Source organism: Betta splendens, chromosome 9 (genome assembly GCF_900634795.4).
Source record: "Betta splendens chromosome 9, fBetSpl5.4, whole genome shotgun sequence".
NCBI lineage: Eukaryota > Metazoa > Chordata > Actinopteri > Anabantiformes > Osphronemidae > Betta > Betta splendens.
The window spans coordinates 19,161,727-19,187,100 of record NC_040889.2 but is presented as its reverse complement, the minus strand read 5'-3'; the positions used below and the strand labels follow the sequence as shown (position 1 = coordinate 19,187,100).

The 25,374-nt window shown below is 49.1% G+C and overlaps 1 protein-coding gene across 5 annotated transcripts in view; it reads right to left on the bottom strand.

Moving 5' to 3' along the window:
• Nucleotides 1-25,374, bottom strand: part of kiaa0825 (KIAA0825 ortholog) — an 86,486-nt gene that overhangs the window by 32,041 nt on the left and 29,071 nt on the right. For 3 of the 5 annotated variants that reach the window (XR_003786961.3, XM_029162638.3, XM_055511238.1), the window contains exons 16-22: nucleotides 24,041-24,220; nucleotides 22,446-22,676; nucleotides 22,057-22,361; nucleotides 21,850-21,956; nucleotides 19,438-19,582; nucleotides 18,225-18,377; nucleotides 16,676-16,770 (exon numbers count right to left, since the gene is read on the bottom strand). Coding sequence is in view for 3 of the 5 variants with exons in the window: in XM_029162638.3 (XP_029018471.1) it covers nucleotides 16,676-16,770; nucleotides 18,225-18,377; nucleotides 19,438-19,582; nucleotides 21,850-21,956; nucleotides 22,057-22,361; nucleotides 22,446-22,676; nucleotides 24,041-24,220 (1,216 nt within the window). In the remaining 2 variants the exon portion in view is untranslated. The other 2 variants (XM_029162639.3, XR_005898169.2) reach the window with 2 other exon arrangements.

Here is a 25,374-nt window from a genome sequence, read left to right as displayed (position 1 = left end):
GGGGGAACAAGAGCAACGCAGGGACCCCTGCGGCTCACACCCTGACATGCACGATATGCTCTATTAAATTAGCATGAGTCCAATATTAAAATAATAACATTTAGCTCCACAATAAATGCTTTGGGTTCTAAAATCAATACCTCTACCATATAATGCCAAACTATCATTACAAATAATAAGAGCAAAGTTGTTGCATTATATTGAGCATTAAAGAAACTCAGAAGGGCATGCACATATTATGGATTAAATAATTTCATTTGAAATGTCACAGATTCCCATAAGAGTTAATAGAGTTATGCTGTTAATGTGATTTTTTTTCTTTGATGAGAAAGAAGCCAAAAGTCAACATAGTGATAATGATAACGTAATGAAAGAAAATACAAAATATTCCTACAAAACTGCTGTATAAGGTCTGTGCTTATACAAACGCACATTAGTCAAGACTGACACGTGAAAATCCAAGGCAACCTGGCAAAATAGAGCTTCACCTTGTGCTTAATTGCTCGATCGAAGCATCATTCATCAGAGCACAATCGGAGTAAGTACGGCATTAAAGAGCCGTATCTCGTTGCGCCTATAAAAACCTATTAGAGTACGTTCGGAAAAACAGAGTCTACGCATCGAATCAGAGGGAAAAACATCAACTGAAGCACGCGCGCGAATTAGCGGATCTAAAACGGAGCTCAGGAGTGGAGTGATGATTGCACCATCCGTGAGCTGAGTCTAAAGGTGACGTCAGAGCGACGGGAAGGAGCGGCCGAGCGGCGAAGGCCCCCGCGGCGCCGTCCGCGGACCCTCGGGACCCTCCGCTCTCGAGCTGCTCGTCTCCATTCAGGCTCGTGAGTCGATGGCTCCTGATTAGATGTCAGCGAGTTACTGTGCTGTTTTTGTTTGTTGTGACATCTTCCCTAGCTTTGTGAGGCGCTCGGAGGGGCCGTCAAGGCTGCTCCTTGTCGCTCCTTGTTGTGTTGTGCTGTTGTATGCAGGTGCAAGCGCTGCGGTTTCATATATCAATCTTACAGTATCACATAACGCATTTGCAGGGAACTTGAGCATGTATCAGCAGAAAGCAGCAGATCTAGCATAATATGAGACCTGATTAATTTTCCTACAGCATGTGCATCCACTCATGGATGTTCCTTCTATTATTAGTCCCTACATGCACTTTGCTCCCGCCTCCGCACTCCATTCAGCAGAGGGGAGGAGCGATGGAGGCTCTCAAGTTTCCAGGTATTCATCGCTTTGGAGGACGCGGGTCAGGATGACATCCCGCCTTGTCTTGCCGTGTCCTCGGTGACCAGTGGAGATGCTGAAAACCGGGTTGAATGAAAGCGGCTAACGCGTCCCACTCTGCCTCTGCATGGGGTGCCGAACTACCGGGCTCTCCGCTGCGCCCCGCGCCGCCGGGTCCTCGGCGGAGGAGGATTTACAGTAAGAAATGTTCACCAGGAGCTGTTTGAGAAAATACGTCCCGGTGCATTCCAGCCGGGCCCCACAGCCGCCGCCGGTAAACTGCCCGTGTGATAAGGGGCTGAAAGGATACGATAAGCTCTAAATCTAAACAGGGCCAAAGCATTCGCCTTAATAATAAATGTGCCACGCTAAAAGGTTACTTGAACCGCCGAATTCAAATTTAATTGAGGCTGCGCGTTGAATAATTAATCTTTTTCCCAGAGAACAGGCGGCGGCAGTGGACAGGGAGACGCGGAGGCAAAGATGGAGGGAGCGCCGGCGCCCCACGGACCCTGCCGGGGGGCGTGATGTCACGCGCCGCATCATCGCCCCGGCAACGGGCCCACGGGTGCAAAAAAAAAAACACAAGGGGAATCAAAGCGTCATGAGAATGGTTGCGTTTGTTGGAGTCGGGGAGTGCAGCCAACACAAAGAGCAGCACTTAACGTCTGACTTTAATGTTCATATCAGCCATATCAGCGCCCCCCCCCCCCTCTCGTTCCCCATTCTCCTCTGCTTCCTCTGTAGGTATTTCGGTTGGAGGTGTATCCTCAGATCTGTGCCTTTTAACGCTGACTGCCGCAAATCTTTTGAGGCCGACTACAAACGCAAGCTGGCGGTAAACTTCTCCCCCTCAAGGAGAAAGACTGGAGCGTTGTTGGGGACAACTCCACCCTGGGGAAGCTCCTCTGCAACGCTGATCTGGGAGAGAGCGCCACTACCCCTGCTCCGGCGCAACTGCCCCCCCCCCCCCCCCCCCCACACACACACACACACACACACACACACACATCTAAACATAAATGTGCATATTCATGGTTGGTGCCATCAGGCTGCACTGCCCAAACAGCAGCAGTCCTGATTCTGGGGTTTTGTTCCCCTCCTTCTTTCCTCCCATCATCCCGCTCTGGGCACGAGGCAGCTCGCCTTCATTGTTGATCTGACTCTGGGCTCTACACTGCTGAGATGGCAGATTGTGGCGGCGAGATGCTTCTGTCAGAAACGTGCTTATCCTTCCGCTCTAGCCGTCCTCTTATACATAAAATATCAAACATCTGAGGGACAATATGCTGACCTGCTGTGACCTCCACACATGCGTGCGCTCACAAAGGGGACACGCGCACTCGCGAGCTTTGAGACGCACACGTACGCACACACACACACTGGAAGACAGACACACACACACATGCATGCTGGCTTACAGTGTCATACACACACACACACAAACGCTGGGCTCGGCTCTGAAAGTCGTCTCACATCCCCCACTCGTACGTGCCTGGACTTTTTTGCATCACCGACGCATCCCTCAGATGATGTATTTGCGACATCTGGCGGCGCTCGCTATATTCATGGCTGCGGAGACGCAACGGGTGTAGGAGGGGAGAAATGCAATGGAGAGAGAGAGAGGGAGCGAGGGGTTGCCTGAGATGGCACAGCGGCTGAGGGAGAGCAGAGAAAGAAGTGGGCTAAAGCGAGAGTAGGGACCCCTGAACTGGGGACTCATGAATAGAATCGCTGGAAAATATACTTTCGCACCATAAAGCCGCAGCCACCTCGAATTCCACAGCGAAAGGCTTGGGTACCCCCTAGTGGGCGCCCAGTGGCAATCTGGCCCTTTTGGTGCTGTGGGGGTGCTGCGGTGGGCTCCCATGAATCCATAGGGGTCAGAGGTCAGCCTTCTTGAGTTGCAGTGACATCATGACAATGGGACACTTCTAGAGCCTCAGAAGCACAAGCTGATCCATTCTGCTGGGGTTCAGGCACCAGGCCCCTCTTTTCCCACACATTCACACCCCGCGCCAGACAGGGAGAGAGGGAGCGAGCGAGTGAGAGGGGGAGCAAGAGAGACAGAGAGAAAGAGAGAGAGGTGAATGTGTAGGCCTAACCCCCAGAACCCCCATCTTTCTTTCTCCCCCTCTCTTTCTTTCAGGGGCTAGATTAAAAGAGATGGCTTAATTAGTCTAATTATCTACCCTTACCCTCTGCCTGCTTCCTCCCCCTCTTCCTTCCCTTTCTCCCTTTCCCTATATCTCAGTGTGTGATACTAATTAGCTGATGTGAATTGCATCTGCTGTACAAACAGACAACTGCAATTATGAGAAAAATATATTTCATATATATATATATATATTCATATTCTTGCCTTTTATAACAGTACACATTGTGTGCACCAGTATGAAGTTGAAATGTCTCTCTTCCCCACTGAGGTGCTAGTAATCCAGCACTGTAGCAGCTCTGATGCCATGACTGATGATATTCATCACACATTATCAAATTGCTCAGATAATTGCGAGACATAAGAGGAAAGCCTGGTGTAAACGGCCTGAACGCGGAACAGCGGCATCCACGTAACTCGCAGCAACGCCGCGGTCTCAGGCATTTGATTCATCACTCTAACTGCATTAGCTCGGCAACAAACAATACGCGTTCATTTGCCTCACGAAACTGCGCCGCAGCGCGTCTGTGTGTCAGCGCGCGCGTGTGCATGCGCGTTACATAAGCAGAAATCACATTAATGAGATCATACACTGCTGTTGAAATTGCTAATTAGTTGCCAGGCTCAGAGTCGGGAAAGCAGGCAAGGATCCTAGTGACTCCAACCATTGTTTCCTAATCCCCTCCACACATTCATAATTCATTCCATCATGGACAGCGATGATACAGCGACGCTCGTTTTGTCTCCTTTTCCTTCTCTCTGTTCGGGGAGATGATGCTCGCCTTTTTCTCCGCCGTCTCGCTTTTCTTCTGACTGTGAGGTTGCACGGCGACCATAATAAAATGTGCGAGGAAGGGATGTTCGCCCCAGGACCCGGCTGTCAGGGCACTTTGACGGCTTTATTTGTGGTGTCGCTCTTTGATCCTTTCTGTCGCTGATATCCGACGCCACTAAACACGCGTTCGCCCGCAACCCAAATAAATAAAGAAATAAGTAAGTAGTGCGCAGCCCGGCGAGGCGAGGCTTGTGAGCTGCATGGCTGTTTTCTACATCTGCTGTGAGCTAACTGGGTTCCAGCGACAACCCCGACCCCCCCTTTTCTCCCTTCACTGCAGCGATGCACCGACACCCCCAGGGCTGATCCCTTTGTAAATGCTCCCTGACACACACGCACGCACACGCACACGCACACGCACACGCACGCACACACACACACACACACACACACACACACACACACACACACACACACACACACACACACAAACACACGCACACCCCACACACACACACACACACCTACACACACACACACACACACACACACACGCACACACGCACACACGAAAGAAAAAAAAATCTTTCCCCACACTAACTCCCTTTGCATAAAATGTATATCCCCAAAGTGCACCATTACTGCGTGGAAGAAGGGGGGTTATTGTTCAGCTATGAAGACTGATGTGCAACACTAAACAACAGACAGACAAATGTAGACACACCTGGTATAATATATGGGTTAGGTTTGGATAGGGAGGGGGGGGGGAGCTTGCAGGAAGGAGAGCTGGAGGGGGGCTGATTGTGATCGCTACTGTCACGTCTGAGATGCTGAGATGACAGAGGTATCAGCCATATCTGCTCTCAGTGATACAGATGTGGAGCGACAGCTCTGAGCCCAGAGTGGCCTCCCGCAGCATGGACACGACCACCTCAAGAGCTACAGAGGAGCCGCCAGCACGACGTGTATCCAATTAAAGGTGTAATATATTTATTTTGGTTTACATTAACATTTTCGTTTGGGTTCCCCCATTTTTCCAGTGTGCAGTAATGTGTGCGTCCCGGCCCTGGTTTTCCCCCAAAACGGCCTTTTTTATTATCAATAAAGCCTGCATTGTTCGCTGGAAATCACATTTTGATCCCACTTGATCCCGAACGGTCGGGATCGTTAAAGTGCTGGTTTTCTGCTGCAGTAGGACCATGTAAAGGCCCAGTTTAGCTTTATAGGTGTAGCATAAGCATAATGTGGGTTATCTCACCACCTAGTCAACATACAGTATATAAATGATGTTCAAAGAAGAACCTCCTTTAAATACTGTTGGCAGGATCACATATTACCACAGGCATCTCTCAACAGGCAAACAGTATAGACTACAGACACACATAAGGAGGATGTGGGTAGAGAAGGAAACATATAACAGCGTGGCCCGACTTTCACTACAAACGTGTGTGTGTGTGTGTGTGAGTGTATGTGTGTGTGTGTGTGTGTGTGTGTGTGTGTGTGTGTGTGTGTGTGTGTGTGTGTGTGTGTGTGTGTGTGTGTGTGTGTGTGTAATGGCCAGATGGGGGAAAAAAAGGAAAGGAGGCGACTCACCTTGAGAGAAAGCTATGATGAGAGGGGGCTGACCCACCTTTAAACCTGCACTCCTTTGTCAGATGCGTGTACAGTGAGTAGTGGAAAACGAGCCAGTGGAAGGTTATATAAAGAGTTTGAGGAGAGGCTCTTTGAGAGGGAAGGAGGGTAACGCCAAGGTGTCTCTATGAGACGGCGTAAGAGGCAGAATGGTGGAGAACTGAACGACTGTAGAGGGAGGCTAACCTTGACAACAGTAAGAGGCAAAGGGAAGGTCCAGCTCATGGTGAGGAGAGGCCCAGTCAGTGGGTGTGGGGAAGAGGGCTCAGACAGGAGGTCCATGCAGGCTGAATGAACCCAAGGGTCTCGCCCGGAGTCAGGGCACAGATACTGGACACGCACAGGGCTGAGCAGGCCCACAAAGCCACACTCACGCAGAACCCCCGCGAGCAGCTTTGCAAGATTACAGGTCCGACTCAAGATGAGGAGATAGATTAGAAACCAGATGGACTGATAGGAGGCCAAATGGGAAGAGGCAGGGCGAGGAGCCTCGACAGTAATCGAAATGTCCTTTCCTGTGATTGTCATTGACATTCTTATGGACTGACATGCAGCAGTATAATACGTCAAATGATACAACTCACCGCTCAGTCTGCTGTAAAGGGTAGACCTGTTTCCATAATGTCACCGAGAAAAAAAAAAAAAAACATCTAAAAAAGATGCTTCCAGCAAAGCCTACGTCCTGCATCCAAAGAATCCATCAACATCACTAAATGTCTCCAGTGGCAAATTCAATCGAACAAACTGTTCTTAACAGCCGTGACAAAGCAACGATACACGGGGAAAAATGCTTTTTCCATGAAAATGAAGGAGAGTAGGAATTGATGCCTGCAGAGGCAATTCACCAAAGAAGAAAAATTCCAATGCTTTGCCTTTTATGTTTAATTTTTTTTCTTCTTTCCCTCCTTCCCTCTTTCTTTGTCTTCTGTCAAAAACAACTTGGGCTAACATCGCAAGCTGTCACATCAAGGCCATCCGCCGCATCTTTACAAAGGAGAGAATTCTGCAGTTGGATGGAGCCGCAAAGCTCTCAGACACCCAACCGCCGTTTACACACGCGAGGTGTAAAGACTGTGGGAAAAAGCATTTTTCTATTTGAACCGGGGTTTGTGCCCCGAAGACAAACCCATTATAGCACAGTGAAGGAAATTTTCCATGCGATGACTGAACAAACAGATACGGATACGATGCTCTGGGGAGGAGGAGATCTAAATTTCAACCTTTTAAGCTATTTAAAAACAACGTAAGGATTTCACCTGCTGAGGGGGGGGGGGGCTCCTCTGTTTTATTTCCCTCCATAAACCGACGGTGTCACGCGATCATTACCCGTCGCACAAAGTACCGTACAATGGGAGTTTTCATTCATCCGCCAACGTGGAACGTACAGCAGGTAACGCGAAGTACGGGGGCTGCAGCACGATCGCAACCCGGAGCCTTAGCGGGAGTCTTTAATCATGTCTGCGCGGATGCACACGTGCACGCACGCACTTATAACATCAGCGAATGCTTTCAACCGTCGACATCACAGACACCAGATAAGTGTGCTCTCCCCTTTCGCGACGGCCACTGGGGAGGTGAGAGGCCTTGTAGTCAACATGCTGAAAGACTACTCGATGATCAAAGACTCGGGAAAACATGACCCATCATGGTTTCTGTGAGAAGACGGGGGGAAAAGGGGTAGAGGGGGGTCGGGGGTGGGGGGTAGTCGGAGCAGGTGAAAGAAAGAACTGCTGAAAGACACACACACCACGGGTCACTTTCTTTATAGTATGCAGATTGAGCTGGGCCGTCAGACACTCTGAATCCGATCCGGTTTGAAAGTCTATGTAATTAATGAGGATGCGTGAGGGCTGACACATCGTTAGCTAACGCCGCGTCATCCAAACCACAAAAACAGCCGACACACACATCTGGAGAAAAGTCGGAGAATGTCACGGTACTCACAGGAAAAAAACCCATTGAACGCGTTTCGTGATACGCAGAACGTGAATCAGAGGCAGTAAACATCTCCAACCCGGCAGCCGCTGTAATATTTATAGAAGCTGGGCAGCGAAGGCATGTGGAGACAGGGGAAGCGGGGCTACATGTGAGGATGAAAGAGGACGCCGATAAGAGCCGGTAGCCGCGAGAAGAAAGGACGGGAGACGAGAGAAAGAGAAAGGATGTCTATGGATTTGTCAAAACACGTGTCAGGACAAGTGCGCCTCTGCGTTTACCTGTAATGGCTCAGGGGCCGGAGAGCGGGCGGCGCCGCCTCGAGTGTCAGCACACGCGTGGACGTTCACGTGCGATCGCTTATGTGTGCTTGTCTGTGAAACGAGCGAGCGAGAGAGCGCCTGATGGAAAAGAGAGGGTAAAGAAAAGGTGGAAACAAGTGTAGTGGGAGCTCCTGGACAAAAGGCAGAGGTGCAGAGTGCAAAGATGAGCGCATTAGAATATGAATCCAGGGCTTTGGGCACTCTTGGCACTTAAAGAGCCCCTGAAGTCAAGTGTCAACTATTATGTGCCATCAGTGGTGACACAGGGTCACAGAGCAGGACGGATGAGGTCAGCGACGGTGCTCACCCTCTCTCTCAACATGCACCATTAAACAGTCCCACAGTGTGAAAAGGGGACCAGCTGTCATTTGTGTGGAAAATAGACTTTGCAGTGACGAGAACATCTCCCGGCTTCTTTTTTTCCATAGGCTTTCCTCATATGGGATGGAAACCTTTCCATTCAATTAGGTGAACACAGTCAATATTTGCATAGACATATTCAGCTAATGATGGGAAATTGTGTGACATGTGTATTAAAAGCGGAAACATTCACAGACGCACCTCATTTCCTCCGATTATCAAACAGGTACGACCGAAACGCACAGGTAACACGCTGAATGTATAAAACGCCTCAGCTGTTTGCTGCTAAACCAGCTCTGTAATTACCTGAAGGATGTTTTAATTGTCACATGTTCTACGCTTAATATTAGCCAACGCTTTAGCAGCTCTCCAAGTAAGACTGATTGGATAAATCAGTCGGAATTATGGGAAAATGGGAGGCCTGCCAATCAGCGATGTGTTGGTGAGCTTGTGTGTTTTGGGGGCATTTGTGTGACTCGGGACGTGCGTTCGTGTTCATTGTGTGTGTGTGTGTGTGTGTGTGTGTGTGTGTGTGTGTGTGTGTGTGTGTGTGTGTGTGTGTGTGTGTGTGTGTGTGTGTGTGTGTGTGTGTGTGTGTGTGTGCGCGCGCGCGCACGCACGTGTAAGTATATAGGCCTGACAGCTGGGCTTGTTCAAAGGGCTTACCGAGCATTCTGCCTGTCTGGGAAGGAAAAAGTGCACAGTCTATCTGAACAGGGATCTAAAACCTGTGTCAACAGCAGAGTACAACTGGTGTAAACAGCCACTGAGTCAACATGCTACCATTCGCATACCAATGGAGGAGCAGCTGATATGTTTTAGTGTGACATGATACAGTATTAGAGATAAAACAGATACAAAAGCCTGCCCCACTCACTGGATATATTAGATCCACCTGTACAGCAGCTACATATTGTAGTGTACTCCGGTTCAGTTTGTTTCTATGATTTGGTCTTTTTATACATGCACATAAAGGGAAACAAATAGATTTATGCTAATTATTAAATTATTGCCTTAAATTACAGCCTCAGAGTTGTTGTATTCATTACATTAGATTGGGTTGGTGTGCTGTACCTAATAAAGTGGCCAGTAAGTGCACTGTACTGGGCACAGGTCAAATAAATGTCAACAGTGACCAGCAGTGTTTTGCATCAGCTGAGCTGGAGCAACACAAAAGGACATGTTTAGTATGGATGTGTGTGTCGAAATCCCACCAAAGTGTGTGTCGATGATTGTGTGTGTGTGTGTGTGTGTGTGTATATAGCTATGAGCGTCGGTCCATCAGCATGTCGGCGTCACAGCCCTTCACTAAGTCCCAGATTAACAGTGACAGGCAGAGATCCCTCTAATTATCTCTTCCTGGACCACATGCAAATGGCAGAGCCGGGTGGCGAGCCGCGATTGGCTGGGGCCGCCTGGGCGCCACCGACGGGCTAATGAGCCTGGCGACGGGACCGCAGCCTCGTGATGCGCCACCAAAACAAATTCAAAGCCACCGTCGCACGGCCTCAGTGCGTAGAATGCAGAGAACAATCACTCCGGATGCTCCGTGCTATAGTTTGGTACAGTACGTGTTGAACCAGTATTAGGCATTCAACCATTAGAAATATCAACACCAGCAGCGGCATTGTGTGACTCACAGCATATGCAGCACAGCAGTATTGACACAGTAAACGAAAAAATGTCACCATTAGGTTCTCAACTCAACATTTAGATTCACAGTATAATCCTTCACCCCACTCATCAAACAGGGAAACACAGTAGAGCATATTCTACAAGATGAAGGCATAACTCAGCGCCACCTCCTGAGCGACTGAATGAAGACGGCATATGGGAGCCAACAGTGGCAAAAAAGGGAAGAGTACAGTGATGAACTGAAACAGACGGTCACAGTCTGGCTCTCGAAAACGGACTGCTGCAGTCAGCTAAAAAGTCAACTCAGTAAATCAGCGGGAAACGTGGCAACGGCGTCAAACAGCCCATCGTGTCTTCAAGCCAGTCCCAGTTCATGGGAAGCGGCCGACGAAACCGGTTCCAGGGGCGAAATATGGAACCGTTGTGCCGCTAGAGCCCCAACAAAGACAAAAGCCCAGCGGACGTGCTAAAGTCGTCGCTAAGCTCCAGAGCGAGGTGAGTGAACAGGAGCTAACGAGGACCGGCGGAAACAAATGTGACTTCGCTGTCGTTCCTTTTTACGCCGGTTTGTGCATCTGCTTGTAAAAAAAGAGGCATAGCTTCAACTTCCGGCCTGCAGACGGACACGCAGCTTCCTATTGCGCGTGGAACATCAAATACCCCCCGAGCCTCCGAGGAGCCGAGGGACTTGCCATTTTTGATCAGGAACGGGTGGCTTTGTCTTGTCCCCGTTCCATCCGGCATGTCTACCCTTCTTTACAGGGCTCTGCAGTGGATTATGTGGCATTTCCACTTAGCTCTGGCATTACACAGACTCTCCAACTATTTATCCATCCGGGGCTGGCAGTTGGAATAGTGACAGAGGTTGCCATCTTTGTGGGGACATCATCTGAAGGCGCATATTTGGGAGCGTGACTCTGACGGAGGTCAGGTGTTGAGCGCCCACAGCCGACGGGGCGCGGTCCTACTCTGGGAGTATTGATCTTATTGTACCCGTCGTTAACATTCTCAGCCAATTAAAACCCACGGAGAGCGGAGACAGAGGCTGTGGAATTGTTAGAATACTGTATTTGATGTACATTACAAACCAGAAGAAACAAAGGGAAAATCACTGCACATGACCGCATTCCCAGAAGGGAGATACGCATATTTTACACTTGAATGTACTCTCGAATACCACGCGGAGGAAATTACAGGTGAAAATGAAAGCAGTACGTACAGAACAAGACTTGGACACGCTTAGAATTGACACGTCGTATATATTTATTCATATATACAATTTAGAGAGACGATGCTGTTGACTGGGGCCTAAACACTGGGGACAGATATACGAGGAGCAGCAGCCGATGTCCTGTATCTCTACAAAGGTTTGACCATAACCACCAGGAGAAAAGATGTATTTGCCCCGACCATCCAGATCAATTTCAGAGGGACAAGACAAACGTTTCAGACGTAGCACACTGAGGTACGTAGCAGGCCGGAGGGGAGAGGAGGCAAAGAGGGGCTGTGAGATAAATGTAACGGAGGGGGGAGAGCGAGGGGAAGTGTGGCCTGCCTGCCTGTTTGGCTGACAGTTGACTCTGTTGGATGTGACTTTCACAGTCTGCTGGCGGTTTGTGTGGAAGCCATCACATCTGTGACTGGCCGTTTGATTAATGAGCCTCTCAGCTTGTCTGTGCAGTTTGAGGAGGGGCCACGGCCTTATCCCAGGCATCACTGATTTATTCGCCTTTGGAGCAAACCTCCAAATATCACACGCGCCAGAATATGAGGCGCGGGCGCGTTCGCTACGCGTACGACCCCGCGGATACGAAACCCGTGCGCCGCGGTGGCACGCGCAGGTGCAAGCTAGTCCCTCTCCTCCGCCACCTGCTTACGGCTAATGAAAACCTCAATGTGTCAGCGCGGTCCAGCGGCAGCGGGGACGGGACGCGCCGTGTACGACCAAGCAGACAAAAGATGTATTCTGTCTCCACCAACACAAACTCCCATCCCGAGCTGTCAGTAAGCGGCGGGGACACACAAGGGGATCTACGAGAGAAGAAAGAAGCCCCCTTTCCTCAACGGCACGTCGCACTCTCCTGATTTTTCAAAAGCGACAAGTCTTTTGAATTCGCGGCCTTGCGGAGTCTGATGGCGTCTCCCGAGCTTCTGGTTTCTTTGGGAGCAGGAGTCATGGAGTGTCACTCTGGTTAACCTTGGAGCGATTGTCTCCTCTGCTGTTTAACCTTTGCGGGTCCGGGGTGATTTACTGTAGCAACGCTGCCCCCTTAGCTCAGCTAAATAATTCCAGAAACACTTCGAGCTACATAGACGTGCATTAGCATGTGCACACACACGCACACACACGCGCACACACCAGCACCAACAAGCGCACATTCCCTCTTTCCCTGAAGCGTAAAGTAAGACCATTAATCCAGACACACCGAGATCCAGCTTCTCCCCAGGTTGATCAGCGTCCGTGGAGGAAGACGAACATTCTGACATATTTGTTTTTATTTTATTCCCTGAGAAAAAGGGCCGCCATATGGCAGCGCCCAGGAACAGATGGCGATTGCCCACTTCCTGAAAGCACAAGCGTCTATCGCCGCAATTTAAGGAGCTGCTCAAGCAGGAGAATGCCACAGACTGGCATTTTTCCACAGACTGCTATTGTTATGGACCTGAGGGTAACGGCAACAATGAGACAATGCAGAGAAAACGCTTTAGTGTTCAGTAGTTACAGTGTAGCTTACCATTAAAGCTATTCAATCTATGTTACATTCCTAATACTGCCTGCGCGTGATATAAATTTGTATGTGCTTACTAAAAATGTAGAACATGCCAAAGCATATCTGGCCTCAAATATTATAGTGGATTGCTTATAAAGACTTTGAGTTGTCCCAGTCCATGAACGAGTGGACCTGTGTTGTAGAGACAGGCAGGAATGTCCTTGGTTGATATTAGGCACTTGTGATGAAGTAGAAGAGCTGCCCTGTGACACGTAAAGTTTCATCTCTCATACTCGGCTGCCCCTTATCAACCAGGTCAGACGACCTCCTCTGACATGCGGATTCAAAGGAACGCTCTCCAAGAGTCACCTTGGCAGACAGCAGCTGCGACGTGTGCTCCTGCACCAAAGCAACGCTCTATACTTCCTTTCAAAGATTAGGTTTACTTCCCATCAGGAGAAGAAAAATTACATAAAAAGGTTATGCTTCATAAAGTACTTGTAGCGCACGTGAAAGGAGGCGTGAGAGGGCATTAATTCCAACCGACAATGAGGTTGTGTTGATTTAGAGCGATCTGAGCATACAGTACGTACGCCAAGACAGAGTTTAAGTGTGGCCTAAAGAAAACAGGATTTCAAATGGGCGACCAAGGACAAATCAGAGGAGTTTTCCATTCACAGATCACCGTCTGAAAAGCAACTATTCACTTAACGCTCTGACTCTGTGCACCAAACTGTAGCTCACCGTTTGAAGGGTTTGGCAACGTGGGCATGTTCGAGCCAGCGGATCATGACAACTAACACAAACCGCTGAGGTTCAAGGCTGAAGGTGAAGCGTCGAGTGCTTATTTAACCCGAGCGCTTTATGCCACGTGATAGATTTCCTCTCATTCTCCTTCCTTTTCACCGAAAAAGCGCATTAATAATCTTGGGATGTGTGATGATGATGATGATGGTGGTGACTGAGTGGTGTTATGTTTCTACTATTCACTGACTCACCCACTGGAACCAAGTCCCGGCTTGTGACACCATCCTCAGCTCTCAGACCCCGTCTCGCGCCGAACAAATACCTGGAGGATGTAGCTTTTCGTGGGCTGAAACTGATTTGCCACAGCTTTCGCATTGCGCCAGGATCGATGCATGTCTACAAACGGAGACAGGAACGGTGCTGCGGCAGTGGTAGCTTCGTTAATTATTTAATCTATCGTAGACTGGTTAACCCAAGGTGTTCTGCGTTGCACAGGACAGCGCAACAGCTGTCACCGCATTTGTAGTTTCAGCCAAAGTCCAGTTCCAGTTCTCCAGTTCAGGAAGGTGTTTATTTTACACACACACAAGAATTTCAATTATCCATCCAATATCATTACCGCTTGTGTTTTTCGGTTGCAGAGGGAGCTGGAGCTGAACCCAGGTGTCAGTGCACATCCTCGACAGATCCCCAGTCCGTCAAGAGACGACTATATTCATGCTTCCTCATGTCTATAGATGGTTATTAGCCACCCCCATGCATACCCTGTGTTTGTCTGGGATAATCATACAACACAAATTGAAGGTGCCAGTAGTTTCAGTAAAACTAGACTGAGTGTATAATTATAAACCATTAGCTAAGGTCAATCCATCATCCAGCAATCAATCTACTTTGAGACCTGTCATTCATCAAAGCAGCTTAGTCAGACTCTCAGCCATTTACTCAAGGATGCCATTTAGCCTGCCATTAACACTACTAAACCTCTACACTAATCGATAAACCCTACATACACTAGACATCACATTACCAAGTCCGCCGGTCCCGTAGCCAGACAACAAGCAGACTAGAACATCCAGCCCACCCGCATCCATGCAAACAACCCGTCTGCTGGAAGTCAGGTCAGTCAGTCAATCCTGGGGGGTCCTGGCGTCATATTAATCAGTCTGGTTTCTGCTGGAAAGCTCAATCTGCGGATGATGGATGAGCCATCACGCCGAGGGGACTGAAGTGGCAGGTGACAAAGAAGGACACGCACACACCTGTGTAAATCCACTCTCCTCTTTGTCTGGCCCCAATATTACACCGTCAAGGTAGCGGGGTGAAAGTGTGTGCGTGCGGTTCCCGTGTGTGCGGCTGGAAGTGTCTCACCATGTGTCTTGCTCAGCTAATGAAGTCATCTCAGCAGTGATTTAACAGCCCTGGTGTAAAAGCCTAGCACCCTTAACTCATAGCCTTGCTCCATTAGAATGTGATATAAACCCTGGGCACAATAACTGTCCTGCCACTGTAACAATATATAGGAGGCCAATGGGCCACACTGCTAACTCACCGAGTCTGGGCACGGGTGGGAAAATGATACCGGGAAGGGAAGTCATCCAAGGAGGCTGAAACTTATAAGACTGAAAATACAGCCCACCCGAAGGTCATAATGACAGGTGCCTCGGTCCGGCATCAGGCCTTGTCATTACTATTAATATTGTCATGTCTGTAAGATTATATCCTGTGGTTAGTCCAGAAACTGGGCAGAGCCGAAGAGTAATTGTTGTGGAGCCTCTGTGAAAACAGCCGGGGGCACTTCAGTCTGCGGTTACACAGAAAGCATTATCCTTATCTGCACTAACAAATGGATCAGAGGATCAGACATCAGTGCGCTTATCCCATGAATGGCCTTCCATAGCTTGAGAGATATTTTTGAGTCGGAGATGGATCTGAGGAAAAACTTTGACAGCTTACATGTCGCCAGCCGTGAAACTAACTTCCTGCGCCGCGCGCGCGAGCGTCCCCGGCAGAAACCAAAGCCATTCTCTAAATCCTCCATGAAATCTGCTCCTCTGGCCCAACAAAGAGAGGCTAATGAGGCAAATGACAGAATCTCAGACTTTTTGATACTGTGAGATTAGGGTGAATTATATAACCTTTACCCCGTCCCACTGCCATCCTTCCTCCTACTTTTTTTGGTGCCTTGTCAGAATCGACAACCCCCCCCCCCTCCATCTCTCCCTCTCTCTGTCACTCACCTCCTCAAGCTGCAAGTCCAATCTCTCTCTCTCTCTCTCCCTCTCGCTTGCCCTATCTGACTTCTTATCCACATCATTCAGTTTCTATTCATGAGTGCTCCAACACTAATTTGGCTCAGTCAAGCAATGACAGTATCTTCTTTAACATGCAACAAAGCAGCATACAAGAGAGGAGGAGGAATGAAGCGTATGTGTGTGTGAGAGAGGGGGGGGGGGTGCATGAAGGCGACAAAGCTCGTCACCACACAGAGCTGTGTACTTCACCCTTATTAGACCCATGTCCTTGGCAGATGCAGAGCTTGCCCTTTGTTAGAGAGGTGCGTGTGTGTGTGTGTAGGTGTGTGTGTGTGCGCGTGTGTGTGTTTCAATAGCAGTGATTTAGAATGGATTGGGCGTAGGCGTGGAGACAAGGTGCAGTAGCCCCTTGGCTCCCTGATAGCTGGCAGCGTGACAGCTGTGAATGGAGAACAGGGAACAGCCTGAAGTATTGCCATCTAATATGTGTCACATACCTGCATAAATATTTATGCCTGTGGCAGAGCAGAACAGGAGAGGAGATGGGGGAGGGGGGGGGGGGGGGGGGGGGGGGGGGGGGGTTCAGGTGGGGAATGGAAGGATGGGAGCTGAGCGGGTGGACCGGGGTGAACAACCGCCTCAATCAGGTGACACCGAGATCTGAGCCAGTCACGCTTTTCCCAATCTCGACCCACTCAGCAGCACCCAAGGAGGCGGCGTCCCTCAATTACGGGGATTTGCAACATTTTGTCATTTTCTCAGACAGTCAGACACTCGGCGCAGCCTCCACAGGGGGCCCTTAGACTTCATGCAACTTTGAACCTCTGACGAGAGGTCCACCCCTCCCAGTGACTAAAGCTCGTGCCAAAAATCGAATCCCTGGGAGAACCAACCGACCCATGAAAACACGCTTGTACCTGTTGGCCAGCAGAGTTCTGAAGGTGACCCGGCTGATGCCCCGGTAGCCTGGCAGCAGCCCCGGCCAGTCCCACGCCCAGGCGGCCACGGCGCTCTGTTGATGTACGAGGACAGCGTATTGTTAGTTATTAATCAGGGTTAATGCCATCAGTGCATTACTGCTCCAGCTGGGACCCACTAACAAAAGAGGAGGGGGGGGGGTCCCCGGTGCAGGCCACTGACACCGGGCGATCAATCATGTCCACACAAGAAGGTTTTTATTCCAATAAGACAGCAATTAATTTATAAATCCATTTGGGAGATGTAGCCATCATTTATAGAAAGATAAATCAATTTTGGGAGCGAGTCGTTACTCTTCCGACTGCTCTGTTTTTCCTTCTCCATCTTCAATGGCACCTCGCCAACCTCCACCCCCTTCCTGTTTCCATCCCCAACTCTCTTTCTCTCTCTCTCTCTCTTTGCTTAAACAAACACACACTCACACATCTGGCTTGACTAGAACCATATTGGAAAAGCAAATAAAAATCAGATTACTTTGATTGCCAAAATGTCACTCTTAACTCCAGGCTGAGTTTTATTGACAAAAGGAGGAGAACTCTGCTCGTTCCCTCCATCCACCCCATCCACCCCCCCATGCCCCTTCCTCACAAGTGATTGATGGATGTAACTTTTTTTTTTGGTCCTGCTCTCTCCATTTTATTTGACAAACAACACAGGCACCTAAAGGGGAGCAGGCATTTTAATCATTATCTTAATAGGGTGTTTCTATGCAAAGCTATGCAGCCTCCTGTGATAAGCCCAAAACAAAAACAGCCCAAGTCTTGGGATTAAACCATGCCTGTTTAAAAAAAAAACAGAAAAAGAAAGAAAAGGAAAACAACAGCAGCACATTACAAGGGATCACACATCCATAACAGCAACTAATGCATTTCTAAAACAGCACAAAGACAAACGGTAGCTCGTCTGGTGGAGAAAACCTGTGTTGATCGTTCTGCGCGATATCGGCTTCGTTTCCCCTGGTAGTCGGTAGCAATACGGGGCGGAAAGCCAACAACTGGCACGCTAAACTAAAGCTACCTGTAGCTACCCTTCTAACAATTAGCTGAACAGCACGGTGGTACCCGCGGGAATGAGTGTGGGGTAAGAGGGTACATGGTTCAAAGCCTCAAAGAAGCGCTCTCTCCTTTAACGTAACTCGCCTCTTGTGAAGAGGGAAACTTCTGTCGGCTCCTCACCTTTTCAGTCTGCTTTCTTTCCTAACTAACTCCTGCCTGGAAAGGGAAGCGACCTATGGAGAATACGGAAGCCGAGCCCCGGAAAGACCTGACGGCTTCAAAGGCTGCCACCGTATCCAACTCGCTAGAGACTCAAACAGCGCCTAACCTTCAACATTGAGCTTCTGGCCTTGGAAGATAGTTAAAACGCCACCTCGCACATCATGACTACACCTACACGGTAGAAGGGAAGTACTGTATTTTACAGAACTAAAATTAACAACTAATGCAGGATTTACTATCAAAACAGTGTGTGATGACGATGCGAGATCACCTGATCCAGCCTTTTCTTGCCGATGTGGTCAAACTGGCGCAGCGGGTCGAAGCGGGCAGCTTCCGCACGGCCAGAGTTGTCGGGTGCAAAGTTCACCAAGCGGGGATCACCGGGCGAGTCCGCTCCTCCGCTTGCTTTAGACATCAGTAGCTCCTGGATCCGAGATGCAAGAAGATGGAGGGTGGAAACACAGGAGAGACGGAGAGAAGCAAGGCTGAGAAAGACACGTCGTGACTGACAGCCTGAAACACACTAAAGCGAGAGTCTGACAAAGTACGGCTGGCAACAGAGGGAGGCCAGAAAGTTATCTGAAAGTAAACTTCATCAGACTGTAAAACCAGCTGAGCATGTGCCAGGACATTCAGTGAGCGCTGAACTGACAGCTGCAACTTTTTCCACAGCTGCATTTTCTTGCAAAAGAAAGATAATCAACTGAAAAGTACGCGCTTTTCCCAACTTTAACTTCTCCGGCTTAACTGACTGCAAGGAAACAATGACCACTGACTGACCTGTGCACCTTCACCACCGTCTGTGCCTGTGCATCCCGATTGCTCAAGCTCGTGAATTAATCACAGCTGCTGAAGTGAACGGAATCAGACAGGACTAATAGAGATCATCTGAGCGGATGCAGGACATGGAGGGAGTGGATGCGGACGCTTCGGGCGTCCACGGCGGCAGAGTAACGAGAGCGTTCGTGACTTCTCTATTTTACCATCCGTCAGCTTGACACGGCCTCCGAACCGGCCCGTCTGTCCCTGACCTGCATGCTCTCGTCTCAACCTTGAGTTGGTGGTGACTACTCACACTGCTCTACGCTATAGCTCTTTACGGATTCCATGCACAGTAGCTGCTTCTGCTGACTCTCTCCAGCCCGTTACACACAGCTCAAACACATTCATTTCATTATTTATTTCATTTAACTTTTTTTTTCTTCGGCTGAATTCATTTTCAGCGGCGTTAAAAAAAACGAATGACTGATCCTCCTCTTTGTGATCGCTGTAGTAAATCTGGGAGCTGCACCCTCTCCTACATCTGGTGAACACAGGAAATCGCTGTAGGTTTGCACCCCCGAGGTCACCTGAAAAACACGAGATCAGACCGAGCAGACTGCGCGCGAGAAGCAGCCCTCTTCCCTCTGTCTCCCCCTCCTGAACAGCCTGCGGCCTCAGGCCAGCAGCCACCTAATTGCTGGGGAGAGGGAGCGCTTCCCTACCTCATTGCCTTGGATGATGTGATAGATCTGCCTCAGGTAGTCGCTGCCACCTGCTTTGTGGCAGACCTCCAGCAGCATCAGGCCTATTTTCTGCTCAGTCAGTTCAGCTGCGGCGACTCCGCTCTCTTTCCGTTGCTCGAACACGCTGAGAGAGGAGCGGAGATGGGAGAGGAGAGGCAGCGAGTGGGGCAAAGAGAAGGAGAAAGATGAGGGTGACAGCTTGTCTCGAGAAACCACCGCTGGCTGTGGAGGGATTTCTAGCTTATAAATGAATTTGGGCTCAAATTTGAGAATGAGAGAATATTACTGCTGTTAAAAAACGTCCTTCCTGTTTTTTTTTTTTTAATTTTTAGAAAAACTATTTAATCCAGAGGGCAAACGAAGTTGAAATGCAGTTCCTGAAAAGGAGGGAAGTGTGTGTTTGAACACACAGCGTGGTCAAGGTTAACGTTGGTGAAAGGGAGCAAAAAAAACACACACACAAATTATTAAGGGTTAGATACAAAATAATCACAGTTTGCATTACTATTCATGAGATACATAGGGAATGTGGCCAGAAGGATGTTGCTGCACTAAAAATGATGTGTGTGTGTGTGTTCTTATGCCTGTGTGTGTCAAGGTCCTCATGCGTGTGCAGTCCCCAACCTGGGCAGGTGCCCGCATCATTTTTCTGCCCTTCCTGTATGGATGGATATCACGCTACCGTCCATCAAACCTTCTCCTTCACATACACTTCCTGTCATTGTTCTCCCTCTCTCTCTCTCTCTCTCTCTCTCCTTCTCTCTCTCTCTTCCCCTTTGTAATTATAACGTGGCAGAAAGTGTGTCGCCTGTCAGCCAACCATTGGCTCCTTGACATTGAGAGTGGCAAAGGAAGGAAGAGTCCCGTCTCGTCCACATACATTCCCTCATTCTTTTGCTTGGCGGGCCCGGCAGTGGTGTTGTCGACAATGGGTGGCTGTGCATCCGTGTCAGCACCTGCGCTGTATCCTTTCCTGTCCATCACTGTGCAGGTGAAGCAGATGATTGGATTCAGTCAGCGGGGTGATTAATGAGGGCCCCTCCGGATTTGGGACAGCCTATCAATCATGTCATTAGGGCCAATGTGCCCTGAAAGAGGCAGACCTCCGCCAAGGAATAACTGCATTCATCTTCATCTGTGTATGCATCCCGTCAGCCCAGCCAGGGTCACCATGATGGAGAACAATAATCTTCTCCTCTACAAATTACTTTGCAAAGACAAGGTGGGTGGGGTGTGGAGGAAGGAGGGGGGGGGGGGGTCTACTGTTGGGAAGTGAAGGAAGGAAAGTGGGATGAGGGAACAGAGGTGGGAGGGTTTGCAAGGGGCAAATGCTCTTTGTGGAAGGTTTTACACTGTGTGTGTGTGTGTGTGTGTGTGTGTGTGTGTGTGTGTGTGTGTGTGTGTGTGTGTGTGTGTGTGTGTGTGTGTGTGTGTGATGCCAGTGAGTGAAGTGCCAGTTGTTTTTGGAGTTATTACATCCACCGCGCTCCCTCTCTTACTCCCTGACACTGTATTCTGATTGTTTACAAGCCAGGCGTCACTTCCCTGTGAAGGTTAGTTTAATGAATAGTAATGATCCCACTGAACGCCTCTGACAGGTGATACATAATCACTCTCCTTTCACTCAAGCCCCTCCCTCCCCACCGCATCGCGTCCCCTCTTCCTGTCACTGTAAAACACAGGGTTTCCTAGAAATGGCCGTAATCTACTCAGTGTTTTCATGTATTTTATATCTTTTTTTTGTTTAATTGTAGATGTTGCACAACGGCTCCAAATCATCTTTTTATCAGGATTGATGCATTCAGAGTCCGTTGCTATGATGAAACGATATCAAAGATCCAATTTCTGGGAACATACTACAAAACGCCAAGCCAAAGGTCACAAATCAGCCCAAAGTGAAAGCTGTTTTCCCATCACTACAGCCTGCAGTCCACTCTGTCAGAGCTCATGTCCATCATTTACCACAACAAACGTCTGAGCTTCATTAATCTCACTCATAGAGCCTCCAGTGAAAGATTACCGGGATGATACAATACATCAGAATCCAAATGTTCAATTAAAGAGGAATATCTGAGCTGCATTATTTTTCACTGTTTTATTTAGTATCCATATTAAATGTGAAACGGCTGAATCAGTCAGTTTGATCAGTTCGCACCTCCTCCTTCATCAGACCATCAGTCCTCAGCCTCCGTCACATTATTGATAAATCACTTAAGTTCTGGGAAATTCATTTCATAAAAAGCTGCTTTTGTGATCAAAGCGCTTTAGATTAAATTACACCTCATCTCTTGTGGAAGGTGTGCATGAATAATCAATATCAGCTGACACTAATGACGCCTAACGCGATTATTGACCGCATGCGTAAGCAGCAGCGTGACCTTGACCTCTCACCTGTCTGAGCAGAGCTTGCGGGCCTTCTGTAGCTGCACGTTTATCCATTTGGGTCTGTGTTCCTCTAGCAGCTGCAGCACTTTATGCACCGTGGGCTTGGGGACACCCTTCAGATCAATAATATAGAGTAAAATATGATATTATGTAGTGTTATTTAACTCATTATTATTGAAAGCATTGCTATTCTGGCTTAAATGCAGCCTTCACCTTCTGTTGGACTCCCATGGCGGCCTGCAGGCACTCAGCCAGCAGGGAGAGGAGGTCCTTCGCCCTGCGACCCAAAGCCTGACCGCTGACCTGTTCTAGCGCGTCCGGGTCTTCCAGGCCCTGGATCAGGCAGCCGAGCATGGCCCAGGGCAGCAGGCCCACCACGCGCAGCTGACGCGTGTGCTGCGTTAGGCGAACCTCTGCCACATGGAAGAGGTGGCGAACGGTAAGAGGCACGGACGCCACGGCCGAGGGCAGGTTGGTGAAAATGAAAGAAATGGCCTGAATCGCTAGGGGTACGACAGCTGGAATGAAGACAGAAGTGCGGGGCACGTCATCAACGATGTTTGCGAAACAGCTTAAAGTTGCAGCACCCGGCCTGTGCTTACTTTTGGTGGGCGTCCCCTGACCCCGGCCTTCCGGCGGCGTGTAGTTCCACTCCTTAGGTATTTTAGCCAGAACGCGTTCAGGCACATTTCGCCTAAACGAGGCCCTGCTGGGTTCTTCTGCGATGTGATGGTCCATCACCATGGTAACCAGATGCACCAGGAGGCTGTTGGTGCATTTGGTGAGTGTTGCCCGAACACAGCTGATGAGGACGGGTGCTGCCCGTGTGGTGTCTGAAATGGTGAACAAAAGGAACGTGGATAGAATAATACAGAGAAGGACCCCGCTAGCAAAGAAGATGGGAATGATTGCTGTTGAATTATATATCAAACTGATATCCTGCTGTGTTTCTATTTTCATTCTGCTGTATTAAAATAAATTACTACACTTGTTCTCAAATCTTTCTTGATTTGTAAACTTCAAAATAAAGGCTTCAAACCTACTAACCTAACCTTTTACTGTATATTAATGTCTTGGACTTGGCTTTCTGCTGAATGTCCTCACTAAAAGTAAGAACAATCAAGTTGATTTCAAATGTTTTAGATGAAAGCCAGGGGCCAGCCAGTCGAAAAGCTCATTATTTCCTCCAGGTGCACGGCGTCTCATGACTCTGCCCGCTCACATCCTCCTGATATTGATAGCGGAGAAGCTACAGCATGACTTTGTATGGCCCCCATAAACTTCCTGCAGTGTCTGCTGTAAAACCAAAGGCTACATCAGAGAGCTACAGTCCTGTGGCAGCACTTGAAGTGAACCTAAATCTCCCGGGACATTTAACCAACGTGTGACCCGGTGCCCAAAGAAAAAGAGAGGAGCTGGAACTGAAAATGATTTATCTTTTCAGGAGAAGTACTGTTTGGCAGGTGAGCCCTAGACCTATTTTTCAAAGTCAGTCAGTCTTCAGACTTCATCCCACCCACTACTGTATTGACTAATCTATTGATCTGAAACAACCTGCTGCAGTGTGATGAAACATCGGAGCTGCTGGAGAAATAGTGAAACTCTTAACGTAATCTGCGGGAGTTAACTTAAGTTTAAATAGAAATGGGGGCACTGGGGGTATCCTGTAACCAAAATTATTACACGAAGATTTGGCACAGTCCAATAATTAAACTAATTACCCTGTGAGGATAAATGATGATTGGATGACATTGAGAATTTCTCTCTGGCTCACTGTATCTCTTTCCCGTTCTCTCTGTCGACCCCTCACTTGCTCTGTCTCCAACCAAACACTTTTTCCAGTCACGCTAATTTATGCTACAATAATTACCACTCAGCCAGGATATAAAAATCAGCAGCAAAAAAGGGGTCCCATGCTCCACAGGAGTTCTGATTAAGCTCTGTATCAAAGCCTGCACCAGTGAGACACAAAAAGAAAGAAGTTGGGGGAGTAATTGCAGCTTCTGTAACAGCATATTAGGGTCACGCGCTGGTTCGAGTGCATGGAGTGTCAGGAAAAATCACTAAGTGGGACATCCTCCTCTTTAAAGCACGAGGACGAGTCCCAGTGCATCGTGATGGATGAATGTCGGCCTGCAAGGAATCACCCATATAGCACGGAGCCACCCGGTGACCTGCTGCTGCTGCTTTACGGTACCTGCCAGTGTGTACAGATGCTCCCACATGTGAGCCCGCTCCATGTACGGCCGGAGAGCCTGAGTCAAGGCCTTAGGAGCGTTACTCAGGCAGCTGAAAAGGTTGAAGAGCGAAACTATGAAGTCATCTCCTGCCTTACGAGCCTCCGCAGACACTTTGAAGTCGCTCCCCTGGCACAAATCTAAAAAAGAAACAGAATAAAAGGGCGAGTGTGGTGGGACACGTGTGGATGTTCAACATGTCACTCAGTTTAGGAAAGTTTGATATTCTGACACCCACAAACAACAGAATGCGGCGCTAAAGAGGCTTAGTCATGCACACGCACACATATTATGTTAGGGGTGTGTAGGTGTGTGTGACATCTGACTTTTGTCTGGATCCCTTTGAATATCAACCTTATGTAGGTGGGATAGGACGGGATGTAAAACTCCATCCTAAGAAACAGCATCTTGATTTCTTTGCGCAGAAACACATTGGAAAATGTCAAGGCTGCCCGACCTGACACATGTTAACAGAAAGGCAGAACAAAAGGCATTGTGGAATAGAAGGCGAAGAAAAAAACACATCTGTGTTATATGGGGGGAAAACAGAGCAGGGGGGGGAAAAAAAGTGAAAAAAGAAACAGATTTCAAAGCCCCTGGCTGTGGGATCTGCAGCACATGGAGACAGGAAGTGAAAAGGAAGAGGTTTTGACAGGATGTCCTTGTGGGGGTTGCTGTCTGAGCGCAGGGCCGGGGATGGAGGTGCGCACGAGCGCGTGCGCGCGTAACCCGCGTGGATGTCTATATACGCGCGGCGTGCGCCTAGTTGACAGGAGCTGCTGAGGAGAGGCCCGTTGCGCCAGAGGTGGCAGACATCCAGCGGTCTGTCAGTCTGCTATGTGGGAGATGACAGCCATCCGCAGCAGTCGCGTCGAGCGAGGGGGGCGCCGCGGCGGTGGGCGGAGCGACGTCCCCCCGACCAACGCCGGGCTATTTCAAAACGACGGGGCCCAAATTAGCCGCTGCGCTGCGGCGGCACCGGTGAGACGGTGGAGGGCAGCCATGAAGCCTGGACCGAGGTCCAAGAGAGGAGCGGATCGAGTCCCCGCGAGGGGCCTGGCGCTCTCACACTTTTAAATGTGGTCAAGCTGACTATAATGTGGGTTACAGCGGCGTCTTGTTCTCAGCCCGTCTGGTAATTGGTCCTTGAGGACAGGGTGTTCTGCAGATCACTGCTGTGGCTGGAACGCGTCGAGAAAAACGGGCGGGGGGGAGGCTAACATTAATTTCCACCCGGGTTGCTGGAGACCATGGCAGGTTAACAAGGTGGCTTTTAATAATGATTCCATTAAGG